Source organism: Xenia sp. Carnegie-2017, unplaced genomic scaffold (genome assembly GCF_021976095.1).
Source record: "Xenia sp. Carnegie-2017 unplaced genomic scaffold, XeniaSp_v1 HiC_scaffold_22, whole genome shotgun sequence".
NCBI lineage: Eukaryota > Metazoa > Cnidaria > Anthozoa > Malacalcyonacea > Xeniidae > Xenia > Xenia sp. Carnegie-2017.
Genome location: NW_025813485.1, coordinates 16,074,925 through 16,091,466, shown reverse-complemented (window position 1 = coordinate 16,091,466; position 16,542 = coordinate 16,074,925). Strand labels below are relative to the sequence as shown.

At 34.3% G+C, this 16,542-nt stretch overlaps 2 protein-coding genes across 2 annotated transcripts; both read left to right on the top strand.

The window, feature by feature from the left end:
* Positions 1-112: 112 nt before the first annotated feature.
* Positions 113-1,994, top strand: LOC124445600 (cadherin-related tumor suppressor-like). The gene has a single exon (XM_046996338.1). It carries the CDS (start codon positions 456-458, stop codon positions 1,992-1,994), a length of 1,539 nt encoding a protein of 512 aa, XP_046852294.1. The 5' UTR covers positions 113-455.
* A 44-nt stretch (positions 1,995-2,038) lies between these two features.
* LOC124445598 (protocadherin Fat 4-like) lies at positions 2,039-15,525 on the top strand. The gene is given in 7 exon segments (XM_046996337.1): positions 2,039-5,753; positions 5,756-6,385; positions 6,388-12,398; positions 12,552-12,610; positions 12,744-13,045; positions 13,289-13,500; positions 13,750-15,525. Coding segments are annotated over 7 exon segments (11,733 nt in total). The 3' UTR covers positions 14,554-15,525.
* The last annotated feature ends 1,017 nt before the right edge of the window (positions 15,526-16,542 follow it).

Sequence of the window (16,542 nt, the reverse complement as noted above, 5' to 3'; positions counted from 1 at the left end):
TTAACTGATGAAATTTAAAACTGGAATTTGACTCCACTCATAATCAGTAATTACTTTATAACGAACACCCGTGACGCAACACTTGTCTTGAATTCCCGACGACAGAGTTTGGATTTTTGAATTGAAATTTATTTTCTATTTTAGCCTATGTTTTGCTTTCGGATATTGTTGAATTTTCAAATTTCTTTATACATTGTGGATTTAAGTCATTTGGAGAATCGTCGCATCGTGATTACATCTTGGCTTGAGCTCGCGATAAATTGAATGGTGAATGATCACAGAACAGAAACTTTTTACTAGTTATTTGGCAATAGCAGATGGCATTAACTTTTTCAAAATGATGGTGATTTTTCCAAGGTTTGTTTGTTTTTTGATGGATTTCGTCGCGTTTTGAAAAATTGACCTATGAGCTGAGAATTGTTCCGCTTGGTCTGTGGTCACGGAAACCCTTGACAATGAAAAATGTTTTATTCCCTTTTTTGTGCTTCTTTTTTGCGGTTAATGGTTTGACAATCCTACAATGGCATGTAGTGGAGGAAAGTCAACCTGGGACATTGGTTGGTAATTTAGGAAAATACACTGACAAGTTTCGAAATTATGATTTGTCAACATCAAGTAAAAATTTTGTTTACAATAAAACGTCCGGCAATTTAAACACATTACGAGTGATAGACAGAGATAAATTACCTGAGATTTGTATCAATGGCTCAGTAGTTCTAGAAACTATTATGTTCATTACAAGAAAAAATTCGAGGAACGCCATCTATGTGCAAGTTTACATTGACGATATTAATGATAACTCGCCAAAATTTCCCTCGGATTTTTACAACAAAGTTGTTTCTGAGGAAGTTCCTGTTGGTTATTTCGTTGAAATACCTGTTGCTATTGATAACGACTGTGGAGAAAATGGAAGATTACAATATTCAGCGTTAAATCATTCAAAGTTTCGTGTTCAATTCACACCTAATGAAGATTTCATTCATGTTGTTGTAATTGCAAAACTAGACAGAGAAACACAACAATTTCATGTTGTACACATACGAACATGTGACTCTAATCCCATACCAAAATGCAGTAGGACAATCTTAAATATTACTGTGTCAGATTTCAATGACAACAAGCCAATATTCAACAATTTGATATCAGAAGTAAATGTTGAAGAAGGATGTCATAGTAATGGTAATTTTGTCTTGGCTTTAAATGTCTCAGATAAGGACAGTGGTGTTAATAGTGAAGTTGCATTGTCTATCTCTGATGCATCTAAATATCATCAAATGTTCACTATAACTAAAGATCACCAACTTTTATCAACTCATTGCTTGGTGTTTGATAAGAAAGAACCATCATTTACTATTGTTATAAATGCTGTTGACCATGGTGTACCACAACAACAGAATAGTTTCAGTCTTCGCATTAATGTTGTTGATATTAATGATCATTCTCCAGATCTGTTGGTAATTTGGTCAAGGAATGTTATAGAAAATCAGCCATCAAGTTCATATATTGGTTTGATAGAAGCAATAGACAATGATGATGGTGACAATGCTAAGGTTGAACTGAATATCACAAATGGTAATCCAAAAAATCAATTTTACTTAGTGAAAATTTCAGAATTATTTTCCTTGAATGTACGTGGTGTTTTGGATCGTGAAGAAATTGATACATATAACATGACCATAAAAGGATTTGATCATGGAAGTCATCAAAAATCATCTTTTATTAATATTATTATAAAGGTTTTAGATGAAAATGATAACCAACCTATTTGTTCCTTCGAAACCCCTACAGTTGTACTTAATGAATCTTCTCCTGTTGGTACATTTGTTGCAAAGGTAAATGGTGTTGACTTTGATGAAGGAAGAAATGGTCTCATCAATTATAGTTTAACTGTAACACAAGGCTCATTTATGTTTTATATTCATTATAAATCAGGAATGATAATCCTGAAATCACCATTGGATTATGAAAGTCTGGATTGGTTACATTACGTGTAAAAGTTGAAGACCATGGTGATCCAAAACTATCCTCGTTTTGTGAAATGTCATTGAAAGTTCTTGATGATAATGACAATAAACCTGTGTTCTTAAATGCAACATTTCATTTTTATGTACGAGAAAATATCATTGTGGATTCAATTGTTGGTAATTTATCAGCTTCTGATGCGGACACTGAAAACAATTCGAAATTCACATTTTCAATGATTTATCCTATTCCATCAGTACAAGAGACTTTTCATTTAGATGCAAAAACTGGTTCCATACGTATTCTTTCTTCATTGGATAGAGAATGCTGTGATTACTATAAGTTTGCTGTTTTAGTACAAGATGATGGTAAACAACTTTTCTATTCATCAGCCATGGTTGAAATCTCAATTTTAGATGTAAATGATAACCCTCCTGTTTTTTATCCAAAAGATTATTATGTCAATGTACTTCATGGTCAGTTAGACATATTTTCTCTTAATGTGACAGCTACAGATATTGATGATAATGACGTTGTTTCCTACATGATAAATGGCACAGCTCATGATGTTCTACAAATAAATGAAACTACTGGTTTTATAACTTTTAAAGAAACAAAAAAATTGAAGAATGTTGATATGTTTAAGCTACGTGTTGTTGCTAAAGATAAAACTAATCACGTGACTGCTCCATCTCTGGTATATATCACTATTATACTGTCTGATGATGATCTACCTGTCTTTGAAAGGGATTTGTATTACTTTACAGTCGAGGAAAATGTTCAACATGAAACTTACATTGGGAGCATCAATGCAGCAACTAAATCAACTACACAGATTTTTTATACTGTGTATAAAGGCGACCCAAATGGTGTGTTCTCTATTGATAATAATGGTGTATTAACAACATCCAATAATCTGGATTTTGAGAAACAAAAGATCTACACTTTACATGTTATGGCTAAAACAACAGGTCGCCGAATCTTACTTGGTTGGACGTCTGTGATTATTTCAATAGATGACATTAATGATAATTCACCTGTGTTTGATCATCCTGAAGATATAATTGTTGTTAAAAGAAATTCACCCATTGGTTCGATTGTTGTAAATATACGTGCAACTGATCAAGATTCTTTTAGTGGAGGTCTTGTCAGGTATAAAACAAAACCATCGTTTGGTCAAAGATATTTCAGTATAAATGACAATGGAGATGTTAAGGTGATTAGAAATCTATCATCGATATCGTATAACGCTGTCAATTTATACATTGTTGCGTCTGATCTTGGACATCCACAACTTTCTTCTTTATTTAATTTAACTTTGTACATTTCAAAGCACAATAACCAGTCACCATTTATTCATAAAAACTTTGATGCAATTCCTGTTTTGAAAAATACACCTGTCAATAAAGTATTTTTCAATTTTACTTCATCTCATCAAAACAAGGAATATTTTTACATACTTGACGCCAATATCGGAACAGATTACTTTGGTATATTCCCAGAAGGAGGTCTATACTTATGGCAGTCATTAATAAACTCAAACCGATCAAAATTTTCATTGACAATTGGTGCAGCTGACTTACAGAAATCTGATCTTAACACGACATCCGTTGTTGATATAGTAATTGTCAATTTACAAAATGAGCTTGGTGTTTTTCCAAAACCCATCTATCACTTTTACGTCGATGAAAATAAGCCAATTGGAACAGAAGTTGGAAAGTTGAACTTTGCTAACATGTTGACTAATATGAAAATAAGCTTGCTAAAAAATTCTGCTTATTTTGCATTGGACGAAGCGAACAATGATATATTAATAACAAAGAAGATCTTTGATCTTGAAGATGTAAAGTTGACAACTGGTACTTCCAGCTACATACTTTATGTCCAAGTCTCGTACAAGAACGGTTTTGAAATCAACATTATGGATCTGGCGAAAATTGAAGTAGAAATAGGTGATGAAAATGATAATGTGCCGGAATTTAGTGAAAGGAATTATATCGTAAGTATTGAAGAAAATTTTACAGTTGGTAAAACCATATTGCATTTGAGTGCTTATGACGCGGATTTAAACGAAAATGCGCTCTCTAATTTCACCATAGTTAAGTCATCTAATATAGGTGTTATAGTTTTAAAGAATCATGGCAAGTTGGTTCTTAATTCATCGTTGGAGGATAGAAATATTTTTTCTATTAACATGCTGGTTGAAGTTACAAATATTGCAAAACCTTATTACAACTCCACTTGTTTTGTGCACGTGATTGTACTTGATGCCAATAACAACAAACCAAAATTTGAAAAGTCGATCATTGGGAGAAGTTTGGCCGAAAGCGTTCTCGTTGGTGAAGTGGTTTACAAAGCAAATGCCAGTGATAACGATAAAGGAAGAAATAGACAGTTGGCGTATTCAATCACTGCTGGAAATAGGAACCGATTCTTCAAAATGAATCATATCTCGGGAGAAGTATTTCTAGTTAGAGAACTCGATTTCGAGACCATTACAAGTTACGTTTTGAATATTTCTGTCAGAGATAGCGGAATTGTACCTTTATACGCCATTCAAACTCTTATAATTAATGTCACGGATGTAAACGACAACGCTCCACGATTTACGTCTTGTTCTTCTACTGTAGAAGTTAAAGAAGATCGTTCCGTTGGTTCTCAAATTATGGAGTGCCTTGCTACTGACGACGATTCTAAAGAAAACGGTGACGTACATTACTCCATTGCAAGAGCAAAACCCAATGGAAATTATTTCCACATAAATGAAAATGGAATCGTTTACCTTGATAAACCTTTGAATAGAGAAGAAGATTCTGTTCATTTTATTGAGATTAAAATCGAAGATGTTGCTCTATCAAAAAAGTCCCGACTGTTCAATGCAAAGACAATAACAGTAAAAGTAAAAGATGTCGATGATAACTCTCCAAGATTAACATCTTCACCTTCAATGTATTTCCTTAAATCAGCTACAAAAGATAGTTATATTACGTCATTAACTGCTTGGGATCCTGACTTGCCATTAAACAAAACATTCTCATTTAGTCAACGATCTGGAAAAGATTCTAAGTACTTCAATATCAGCGAGAATGGACACGTTTCTTTTGCTAAATCACCATCACAAAAAGTTTTATATACGACAACATTAGCTGTGTCAGATTCTGGACGCGGGAAACGAAAAACAGAGGAAGAATTTTCAGCATTTTTATACAAAGAAGGTGGTTTGGCTTTCTCGAAGAAACAGTACGAGGGTTATGTTTTTGAAAATGAAAAACCTGGTGCTTATATCTTAAACATTCGTGCAGACACATTAGACAAATCAGATGGTGATATACGATATTTCCTAACTAATGACTCTAGTCTTGGATCGTTTTCATTGAATTATACAACTGGCGCGATTTCGGTCAAATACGACTTAGACAGAGAGGGTAAATATGGCGAGCACGTGAAGCTCGTAGTGTTTGCTGTTGATCTAAAGAGCAACACTCCCAAATCAACATCGAGCATGGTTGAAATTACAATACTTGATATTAATGATAATATTCCAACGTTTGCTGAGTTTTGTTATTCATTGCATATTTTTGAAAATACGACTGTTGGTAGTAAGATCTTAACAATGAAAGCTGAAGACGCAGATAAAGGTGAAAACGGTACTGTTGTTTACAGTATTGCAAAGGATGAGAATCGTGTTTTCGATATCATTGAAAGTAGTGGTGAAATATTTGTTCGTGCTATCGTTGATCGTGAAGTGCAAGCAGTTTATACTTTAAATGTAACTGCCTCTGATAAAGGAAAAATAGTTTGAGCTCATCAACGACTCTCAAGATCATCATAAAAGATATAAACGATAACGCACCGAAATTTGATAGAAAAAACTATTCATTTACCATTGAAGAAAACTCTTTTGTTGGTCTTAAAATTGGTAAAATTCACGCTATCGACCCAGATTCTGGAAAAAATGGTCAAGTAACATACAGTTTAACAGGGGATGATGCACGCTTTTTTATGATAAATTCTGAAACTGGAACGCTACGTGCTAATTATTTGTTTGATCGTGAAAAGAATGATTTTTATTTATTTGAAGCTAAAGCAAGTGATTATGGTAGCCCATCATCGTTGTCTTCATCGGTATTTGTTTATGTCAGTGTACTGGATGTGAATGATAACAATCCGATAATTGGTCTTCATCCACCATTTTTCGTTTCAGTTCCAGAGAATTCTCATGGAGATATTTCCTTGTTGACTTTATCAGCAAAAGATAATGACGTTGGTGTTAATGCAACTCTTTCATTTTCCATAACTTCTGGCAATATAAATGATGTATTTCGTATTTCAAATTCTGGAACGTTGTTCACAGTAAATAGTTTGGATCGAGAAAGCATTTCTCATTATAAACTTGAAGTCACTGTGTCTGATTCCTGTAGATTGGCTCTTTACGGCGTTCAACGACTGCTCTTATTTTTGTGAATGTTACAGACGTGAACGACCATATGCCAAATTTTATTTCTGAAAATGTGATCCATGTCAAAGAAGATCAAGATGTTGGAAAACCATTTGGATTTGTTGTAGCTGTAGATAAAGACATTGGTCAAAATGGTAAAATATCATACAAGTTGCAGGGACATCACGCTATAAATTTCTTTCTCGTTGATCCAAATTCTGGTGCACTGATGTTGAAAACTAGAGTTGATCGAGAAAACTTGATTTCAGAAATTATTAATGTGACAGTTGAAGCTAAGGATCATGGCAATCCCAGTAAACACAATCATCAGTACATAACAGTCATCGTGGATGATGTCAACGATAATTCACCAATGTTTATGCCTCATTTAAATCATCTAAATCTTTATGAAAATTTATCTATTGGTTCCGAGCTTTTACGTTTTTCTGCAATTGACATCGACCAAAGTCTTAACGGGAAAATAAATTTTGCAATAACCACGGGAAATGTCAATAATACGTTCTCGATTCATCCTGTTGATGGTTTGATAATCTTGACAAAGCCACTTGATCATGAAAATTTGCGGTCGTATAACCTTTTTGTAACAGCGTATGATTTAGGTTCACCTCGCAGGGAAAATGTAACAACTGTTCGTATTTCAGTTTTGGATGTTAATGACAATGCTCCTCAATTCAAAGTTTCTCACTCACAAATATATGTAAAAGAAAACATAAACTATGCAAAGAATATTGCTAAATTCTTTGCTTTTGACCTGGATGCTGGCCAAAATGGTGCTGTTGTTTACAGTATTCTTCATTCACATAGAACTCGGTTTCTTCAAATAAATGTTTTGACAGGATATTTATCGTCCATTGCTCCTCTCGACAGAGAATCTTGTTCAAGTTATTCTGTTGTAATTGAGGCAAGAGATAAAGGTTCACCATCTTTATACACCGTGTTAAAGGTTACTATTGTTGTCGTTGATGAAAACGATAATAGTCCTGTATTTGTTAACCCATTTCTTCAACCTAGCATCGTTGAAGGCTCTATTTTAGGTACGCAGCTTTGTGTGATGAATGCTACTGATTCTGACGCAGGAATTAATGCAAAAATTCAATATGAATTGGTGAATGACTTGGGTTGGTTCAAAATCGACTCAGACTCAGGGAAGATTTTTAGCATTGCCAATTTAGATCGTGAAATTCATGGGGATAGCTTCAAGTTAACCGTAAAAGCTTTCGATCAAGGAAATCCATCTCGGATAACAACAGTCAAAATTACTGGTCTTATTGAGGATATTGATGATAATAAAGCTGTTTTCCGTCCTAAATTATATTCTGCTCACATTCCTCTTGGTGCAAAACGTGGAAGATTGATAGAAGTTGTATCAGCATTTGATGAAGATGAAGGTGTCAACGGAAAAGTGACTTACCATCTAAAAAATGATTTGAATGACTTTCATATCGGAACATATACTGGCTATCTTTTTACAAAGACCAAAATAACCTCGATTCGTAATTATATTTTAAATATTGAAGCTCGAAATTTCAAATCGAACGCACTCCAAGACATGACTACTGTGTTCATAACTGTTACCAAAGAAGATTTTCCTATATTTTACATGACCTCTACTTCATATAATATTTCTGAAACGGCTCAGGTTGGTGATTTTATCGTCAATGTGAAGTCATCAAATAACACTTCACTGTGCGTAGCTAGTGGCGACCCTGAACACCATTTCTCTCTTGGCATTTTTTCTAAAAACTTGGTACTTCTCAAAAAACTGAATTATGAAAGGCAGCACAACTATAGTCTGTGGATAAAAGCCAGTCTAAATACAATCTACTCAACTTATATAAACATTAACATATTTGTTATCGATAGTAACGACAATGCTCCATTGTTTGAAAAATCTTACTACCATATATCAATGGATGAAACAAATTCAACCAATGTCTCAGTTGCATGCATTTCTGCTGAAGACGTGGATTCTGGTTTATTTGGTTTGATTAAGTACAAAATTCAATCTGATACAGCAACAAAATCGTTTCATATAAACAAAACAACTGGTTGTATATACACCTCTCGTAGCATTGATCGAGAAAAAAATATTTCCTTTGAGATTACAGTAGAAGCTGAAGATCATGGTTGGCCTGCTAAAAAAAGTACAGTGGTAGTTTATGTAGATATACTTGATGTCAATGATAATCCACCAAAATTTGAGAAACTTTTACCTGTTGTGGTTTGTGAAGATGCGATACCGTCATTGTATATTACGACAGTTTATGCTGATGATAAAGATGCAACTTCGAGTCTTTTTTATTCTTTGGATTCTTTCACCAATGCTGGCAATGCTTTCAGAATCAATTCATTGACTGGTGATATATTTCTCAACAAGAATCTTGACAGAGAACTGATTGCAAAGTATAAACTTATCATATTGGTAAGTGATGGACAGTTTACAGATAACACAACATTGACCGTTATAGTTTCTGATGTTGATGACAATCCTCCTAACTTTCTTCGCTCAACTTATTTTGTTGAATTCTTGGAATTGCAGCCTTTGGGAAGCGTTGTAATGAAATTGAACGTCTCTGATAAAGATATCGGTGAGAACACCGACGTCGTTTATTGCTTAGAAGACAATAAGGCTAGCTCTTTGTTTCGTATAAATTCACATGGAATCATTACTGTTGCCTCTCAGCTTACATTTATCTCGTATAAAAACGACGTTACATCTAATTACTACAATCTGACTGCACATGCGCGAAATCCAAATCATCCATTGAAAATTGCAACAGCTAACGTAACAATTAAACTTGTTGATGTGAATGATCATAGACCAATATTCGAGCATTTTCAATATCATACGTTGGCTGAAACAGTATCGAGATATGGTTATGTCGTCATTACAGTTAAAGCAAATGATTATCTTGATCTCGGCCGTAATACTGAGATTTTGTATGATGTTGTTGGTGGTAACGGAACGAGTATGTTTTCTGTTGAATCTCATTCAGGAAAAGTAATAGTGACTGGTGATTTGCGCGATAAAAATGACATGATATATGTTATTGAAGTTCAAGCAAAAGATCGTGGTATTCCCATTCAATATTCAACAATAAACGCAACAGTTTTCATCATAGTTACCTCACCAAATCTTCACAGTCCTAAATTTTCTCAAGATGAATACACTGTTACTTTGGCAGAAAATTATGTTCGTGGAAAAGAGTTTCTTTATGTGTCGGCCATGGATGATGATAGAGGTAGGAATGGAGTGGTAAAATACAGAATACTACCGGGAATGCAAGCTGAGTATTTTATTATAGACTCATATTATGGCTCCATTTCTGTTGGGAGTGTTGAACTGGATTACGAGTTTTTAAAAATGTATGTGTTTGACATTGAAGCCATTGATTCAGCCGAGAAACCGTTGAGAGACAGAGCAATTGTTAAAGTAAATGTGGTCGATTTTAACGATAACGCTCCTCAGTTTGAAAAGTCGTTTTATGAGGTAGTAATTGTTGAAAATAATCTTCCAAATTCTGAAATCACTGTAATATCTGCAACTGATAAAGATAGCGTCGACAATATCATAACTTACAGCTTACTTGGTGAACAGGGGAACTTTTTCAGCATTGACCCACGCTCAGGGAAAATTGTCTCTCGAGTTTCATTTGATTACGAAAAACAAACGACATATAATCTAACTGTTCTTGCAAAGGACAGTGGAAAAATGCAAAAGACGTCTGGTTGTCCACTATTTGTAAAGATAAGTGGTGCTAATGAATTTGTACCTGAACTTAAAAAGAGAAATTATCACTTTTCTGTTTATGAAAATGTGTCTGTTGGAAACATTATTGGTAAAGTTAGTGCTACAGACCAAGATAAAGGACAAGATGGCTTTATCGAATATAGACTCGTTAGTCCATCAATTTCTTGTTACAATAACTTTGCCATTAATGCAAAAACTGGGGAGATTTACTTGTGTGGCAGTCTGAATTACGAACAAGTTGATTTTGTCCACCTCATCGTCCTTGTTTACAATCCTCTCGAAACAATACTTACTGCAGACAACACAAATAAAGCCACCGTAATCATTTACGTGAAAGACGACGATGATCCTCCAAAATTTGTAAACGACTTTGCCGTGGTGTCAGTAAAAGAAAATATTCCAGTTGGTAGCATTCTTGCCAACTTTACTGCCACAGATTACGATAGAAACCCTACATTCCATTTTCCTATTGAATATAGCATCACTAATGGTAACACGAACAAATCCTTTGTATTCGATACGTTAGGAGAAACGATCTTCATAAAAACAGCCAAGACACTCGATCGTGAAGTGATCGACTTATATAATCTCACAATAATGGCTGTCTCTACCGGCAATCCAAGTTTGCAAGACTACGCCTACCTTGTGATCTATGTAACAGATATCAATGATAATTCTCCATATCTTCTTCCAAATATCTGTCCCGGACATATTAAGGAAAACCTTTCTCCAGGGTCCTTAGTCTTACGTTTCGAAGCTGCTGATGAAGATATTGATCCAAACAAAAATCCCTATACGTTTAATATCATCAATTTAAAGGATGTGCCATTTACAGTCGATAAATATTCTTCAACACTTCTTACGACTAGAAAATTGGACAGAGAGATTGTCTCTGTTTATACATTACAAATTGAAATTACAGATAGTGGTTTTCCCAAACGGTCTTCTGTTGTTTCATGTAAAGTCATTGTTGACGATGTAAACGATAATATGCCCCTTGCTGATACTCTAAATATGAAAGTGAATGTTCCAGCAAATGGATTTATTGATGGAGTCCTTGGAGATGTGAGTCCACTGGACATGGACGAGATTAAAGTTTATACATGTACAATTCAAGGTCAATATAAGGATATCTTTGACTTCCAACCCAACTCCTGTATACTTAAGATGAAACAAAGCACGACAAACCCTTATGTTATCGATGTTTACGCAAGAGATGATCTATACCAAGTCTCTTACTCTATTAATATCTCATTCAACGTTGTCTCAAACACAACCGTAAGAAATAGTGTTCTTTTACGCCTTTCTGGACTCTCACCTCTTGAGCATATTGTTCATTTGATGAGTCGCTTACCCTGCGCTGTTGGTTATAAAAAAGAGATTTACAGCATACAGATGTCAAATTCAACTACGACAGATGTTCTTATAGCTGCTTTATCTGAAAATGATGTTTACATATGTCCTCAAAACCTTTCTACCCTTTTAAAAAGCTGCAAGATGTTTTTGCTACATGATCTTGGTGTAACCGTCATAGATACAGATTATAATTTGTGTATTTTGTCCAGTCCTTGCGCTCGCGGGGAATGTAAACGAAAAATAACAATATCACATAAAAATCGTACTCATTTATATTCTGGTTCCGAAATATTCCTATCTATTCCTCATAAAGTTACATACAGTTGTATTTGCCAGCCTGGCTTCTTTGGTGAATTTTGTCAATACTCGAATAAAATATGTGAAGGAATTTACTGTAACGCTGGTCGCTGTGTTCCAACCGAAAATAGTTACAGATGCCAATGTCCTCTCAATCATACAGGGATCTATTGTGAAACACCTGTAGATCTGTGTGATCCTAATCCATGCAGTGATTTCTCGCAATGCTTTAGAACATCGAAGGGAGCAACATGTCAGTGTGATTTTGGAGCCACGGGAGAAAGATGTGAAGTTTCAAGCATTGGTTTTCCCGATTTGTCGTACATAATTTTAAATAGCCTGTTATTCGATAACGATGGAAGAAGCACAAACATCTCACTTCAATTTGCCACCATGGAGAAAAATGCATTGATCGCTTACAATAATGATGGTGATCGTTTTATCTCACTAGAAATAGCCAATGGCTTTCTTCGATATTCATTCAATCTTGGAGAAGGTACTTTAAGCATTTCTTCAAATCACGATGTTTCTGATGGTTTCTGGCATACTCTTACAGCGACTAGGCATAACAATGTAAGTTTATCACTATTTTTGTTGTGATCAACTCTATTCTTATTACGTTCTGTATTAAACCAACGCAAACCAAAGGTATATAGGCACATTTACAGAAATAATGCTGCTCACTCTGTGACATTTTTTAATAATTTTCTAACCTACGTACTCTAGATTGGACACTTGCAACTTGATGATAATGTATATTCTTCTCGTGGTAACTATGGCAACAGGTATGAACTGGTGTAGCATAGCCATCTTTATGACTTTTATTTCATTTCATAAAAATTAGACGATTTCTAAACTCTCTGATGAACTACGTATAGTGATAAAGGACATTTGTGTCAACGTTATAATTTGTTTTAGTAACCTGACTTTTGGCAATGGATCTTTTTATATTGGTGGAGTTCCTTCATTGGATGTCATATCCACCAATCACGTATCTTCGTTTGATTTTCTCGGTTGCATGCGTGGTATTTTTATAAATGGCGTCATGGTTGATGCTAATATCGTGGCATCAAAATATCGTGTGATGAACCGCTGTCCTAGAGTATCGTCTGGTTGTATGAAAGGTTTCTGTCACCATGAAAGCACCTGTATTGATAAATGGTTTGATACTCTTTGTCGTTGTACCAATGTCAATTATTATGGTGTTAAATGTGACCAAGGTAAGTTATCAATCATCAATTTTTATTAAAGTAATAAAATAAGTGTCGAATAGTTATCAATCATCAATTTTTATTAAAGTAATAAAATAAGTGTCGAATTTTTAGTGTTATTTTTGTGGATGAACACCAAACATTAGATATAGGTATCTATTTAGATAAATATATATTTCTTGTAGTAAAATTCGTCTCCACTCTACTTAAACCTTTTTTTGTAAAACTTATATAAATATTTTTTCCTTTTAGAAACGAAACCCTATTCGTTATCAAGCGGGGCTTTACTACGTTTTAAGTTTGATGAAAGCTATCTTCGTAAGCGTAAATTTACGGAAATGATGGTAAAAAATCGCAGACGAAGAAATGTTGGTGACTGTGATGTGTTATCGATGAGTCTAAGTAAAGGCGATGGTTTGTTTTGGCAAGCTGAAGATGAATATGGAAATTTCACCCAATTACAGGTGAGATAATTGAAGAAAGTCTTCGTCCATACAGGATTGACAAGACTATAATATAGAATTCTTTAAATGTTGACGAAACATTTCGTTGAAAAGTTAATGAAATGTAGATGGCTTTGTTTGGGGATTTAATTTATGGTTAAACAACTTTACCACCGTCAACTAAGAGTTAATCATCAAGTATAAAGTTGCCCAAAGTCCTATTTCGATCGTGAATTATAATTTTTTTATTTGTCCGATTTTTATCTATAGATCAATGATGGGATCGTTTCTTTATCAACTGGGAACGTTTTTGGAAAAGAAGATCGCTTAGTTTTATCCAAGAAATATGTAAATAACGGTCATTGGTTCGATGTGTCTTTAACTCAAGATCTTTCTGCAAGCACTCTTAAGTTACGAGTTAACGATACTGAGACTGCTACAAAGATTACCTCGCCTTTAGTATTTTTTAACGGAGTATGGTTATTTGGAACCCTAGTGAATTCTGATTTTCCCAAGAAAAAGTTTAAGGGATGTCTTTCAAAGATCAAAATTAATGGAGAAGTCATATCTTTAAATGTCACCAATCAATACGGTTTACTAACGGTTGAACGAGGCTCTTTGACCAGCGGCTGTCTTCCTCCAAATCCTTGCGCTTCCAATCCATGCCCTGGAAAGGTTTGCGTTGCAATGTGGCAGGCGTATGAATGCATAGCTCCTGGCAAAAGAAGTGATGATTTAGGTATTGGAGCGATTGCAGGAATTGTTTTTGCGTTTGTATTAATGTTTGTAATCATTGTGGTCGTCGTTGCTGTGAAGAAAAAGAAGAGTACGAATGAATTTGCCGATAAGATATCTAATAAAACAAAATCTGGCATAGAGAAGAAAGGTTCACTTAGCTCAAGAAGCTCAGAATCCATGAATTCTCGTCAATTTTCTCCATCTCGACATAGTTTGAGTGATAGTGGTGTTGATGTACGAAACCAAAATAAACCTTCACCACATGTAGTCTTTGACAAAAATAATCCATTGATTAAAAATCCTGTCATTGCTCTTGGTCTCCTGACGAATATATGATAGTTGCATCACAACACGATAGCGTTTCTGATGACAGAGAGAATAGATTCACAGACTCCGAAAGTGAGACGATGACTGCCGTAAAACTAACATCAAATCTTACTATCTCGTCCTTACCAGTTCACGTAAAGCAAGAAGAGAGAACTGCACAATCTAATCCTACTCACAAATCGCCATTGAATTTCAAGAAAAAAGTACCATTTTTAATAAATCGTGGATTTTTGAAAGACCCATATGTAACTTCGCTTTCAACGTCTATTTCTGATGAACCAGAAAGCATAGAAATGCAAAAAATTGCGAATATTGAAAATGCTGAACAGTATAGTATTGGAAACGCGAGTTTTACGACTTATAGTGATCTCAATGATTCTTGTTATAATGTATCGAGATTTTCAGATGACCGTTTTCGTTACAAACCATCTTTACAAAGATTTTCCGAATCAGATGATTCAATGGATGATAGAGAGATGAAAGAGACGTTTGAAGTTCTCGATTCCCAATGCCGCAGTGACAGTTCTGATGGTGAATTTACTGCCAGTGAATGTGAATATGGAGCAAAACAATCAGATGAACTTTCTTGTACTTTAACTCCACTTTCAATGAGACGTTATGAAGAAGTTTCATGTGAAAAAGCACTAAGAGAATATCAAGCAGATTATTGTGATTCTTTCCCTGATTATGACAATGAAATAGATTTGGATGAAGAATCATTGACTTCAATGATTTGTTAGTTGAAAGACCTGACACGAAAAGAGAAAATTATCACGTTTTTGCCAGATTAGTCGGTGATATTGACGTAGATGACGATGTTGAAATTGTGTAGACTTAACATAAGATTACATTTTTAGATATTTATGTATATTTTAACTTGTCTTTCGTGACTTAAATTCACGAATTTAATTAGTAATATGAGTTAGTGATAACTATAAAGTTAGAGATTAGTTTCAAAAATATAGAGTCTCTAGAACTATACTTCCTTGGGACTTAAATATTATGCTTAACAAACGTACGCGCCCGCATATTCATTATATCATCATACCAGTATCTTACCATTGACAGGTATTCTTGTAATCATTGGCGTTAGTTCCCTTCTTTATACTTTTACATACAATATATGATACTTAAAATTTGGTGAATACAGAAAAGAAGACAATTTGAAGAAAGTGTATTTGTCCAAACTTGAAGAGAAATCTTTTGTGTTTCACATTTTCTTCTGTATTTAGACGGTTAATAAAGGCAATTTTCATTTGTAAACATTGATATGTTGTAATGTAAAAGTATAAGATAAGGGTGATATAATAATAGTTATATTCATTTCAATGGTGTTGACCAGTGGTTCCGACGTCCCCTTGACGACGATAAAATCTCTAGCGAGGACCAGGTTCCAATACAAAAACAATTCATTAATAACACGGAGTCTAATAAGATGAGAAAAAATAGAAAATAGAAAATAGAAAAGAAATATTGATGCTTTACATATACAGTTTGGAAGCTCGTTGGCTCACGTGGTATATAGTAGTTGGAACTGTTCATGAAGTTGCTGAAGATATTTAAAAATAATTACCAGCGGCTTTCCTTTAGGACAAGGAATCTGATTTCAATAGTGAAGAGGAAGCAATCACCACTAGAAATTTGCAAGAAGAATCAAAATGTGTACACTGCAAACTTTGTATTTACAGATGATATATTGTGAGAATTCAGGAGAGTACCCTAAGGAATGTCATGGACAAGGTATAGTGCAAGGACCAACGGAGAATGTGGCGATTTCTCCATGAGATTATATAAGGATTACTTCATGTTTATTCACATGTTGAAACTTCGAATTTTTATGCGCTAATTACATGTATGTGTAATTAAACATGAAAAAAGTGTGAAGAATTTCAATATATATCTATAGACTTAGTATGTGTTCTATTTTTCTCTAATTTTTGTCAATAAGGTATGATTCTAGTAAACGCGTTTTGACATTTTTTGTTTGCTCTAATTACA